General features: G+C 38.3%; 1 protein-coding gene across 1 annotated transcript; it reads left to right on the top strand.

The window, feature by feature from the left end:
• Positions 1 to 458: 458 nt before the first annotated feature.
• Positions 459 to 1378, top strand: LOC110444405 (putative gamma-glutamyltransferase YwrD; the record flags this gene model as incomplete). Its single annotated transcript, XM_021488785.1, has 2 exons — positions 459 to 616; positions 1270 to 1378. Coding segments are annotated over exons 1-2 (265 nt in total), but the record flags the coding sequence as incomplete, so codon positions are not given.
• Between the last annotated feature and the right edge of the window lie 265 nt (positions 1379 to 1643).

Here is a 1643-nt window from a genome sequence, read left to right as displayed (position 1 = left end):
CTAACAGTTGTACAAATTGTAGGTCTAGATAATACACGGACTAACAGTTGTAGGTCTTAATAATACCCGGACTAACTTTGATAGGTCTAGATAATACACGGACTAATAGTTGTAGATCTTAATAATATATGGACAACTATGATAGGTCTAGATAAAGCATGGACTAACATTTGTAGGTCTAGATAATACGTGGACTGACAGTTGTAGGTCTAGATAAAACATGGACTAACAGTTGTTGGTCTAGATAATACGTGGACTAACAGTTGTAAGTCTAAATAATACATGGACTAATAGTATCTAGATCTAGATGATCAAGATGATACTCAGGTTGCGTTTGGTTCGACTGTAGACTAGAAACGTTATCAGACGGCATTTGTTTAAGTTAAGCAAAGAGTCTGTCTAATTCAACAGATCAAGATGAACATCAATCACTTCCTTTGTGGTTTGTGCACACAGGGCTATGGCGAATGTGAAAAGAGGCGATTTGAACATTGGCCCCGACACTGTGTACTTCACTACAGCAGACTCGCAAGGCAATGCATGCTCCTTCATCAACAGCAACTTCATGGGGTTCGGCTCGGCCATTGTTCCCGAGGGGTGTGGCTTTACGTTACAGGTAAGGAGTGTAACGTCGGTATCATCATATAGTCAGTGTGGTGGGAAGGTTATCTTGGAATCTGTCTACTAACGCTCCTCTTACACACCCTTTGATGACATTTACGACTAAACTAACGTCTGAAGTATCTTTTTCTTTCATCATGATATCTAGTTCGATACCAGAAGAAATTAAGTGTTCTGTGTGCAGCTTATATGCATATATTTAAGAAAATTGGATTATGTATACTACGGGAATGTATAAAACAATTATAGCTGATCATTTTTAGATTTACATTACACAAGTTATTTTATTCTTGTATTTGGCACTGTTTTCACTACGCCAATGGTTAACATTCTAAGTTGGAAACATCTTGTCAATGTGTATGCATCAAGTGAAAGCCTTACTATGAAATGCAACACTTCGAATTCCGTTAGGAAACGTCGGTGTTACATTAAATAGAGCGTACACCTGTTTGAGTATCTGTGTGGTGACATCATCACAATCAATGGCAATATTTGTATTTCGAAGCAAAAGCTGTTTGAGTCAACATACCAAATATCTATCGTCTAGAACAATTTTCATGAAAGAGAAGGTTGTTATTGTTACATATTCCAGTGTACCTTGATCCATATACTGACCAGGTGTTAGTGTATTTCATGTCTGTGTTGTAGAACCGAGGGAGTGGATTTTCATTGGATCCAGAGCACCCAAATGTGATCGCCCCAACTAAACGTCCATATCATACCATAATCCCCGCCATGTTAACTGATTCAAACACAGGTAACAATACGATAACTGCCAGGAGAGGTGATAAGAAATTGGCATGGATTGGTAGTGTAGTAAGAATGAACTGAGTCGATCTGTATGTAAGACTTGTAGTGTTGGAGCAGTCTTAGACCATCAACTCTTAAGGTGTTACTTCAGCCCTACATGTGCCTTATATACCCACAAATCCCCTGTTTTTATCAATGATTAAGGCATATACATATAGATATATTAAACTTTGCACTGATAGCGAGCTGCACAATAGTTTGAGCAGCACACA

Source organism: Mizuhopecten yessoensis, unplaced genomic scaffold (genome assembly GCF_002113885.1).
Source record: "Mizuhopecten yessoensis strain PY_sf001 unplaced genomic scaffold, ASM211388v2 hete_36116436, whole genome shotgun sequence".
NCBI classification, from domain to species: domain Eukaryota; kingdom Metazoa; phylum Mollusca; class Bivalvia; order Pectinida; family Pectinidae; genus Mizuhopecten; species Mizuhopecten yessoensis.
The sequence above is the reverse complement of the archived record's forward strand: the minus strand, read 5'-3'. Positions and strand labels throughout refer to the sequence as shown.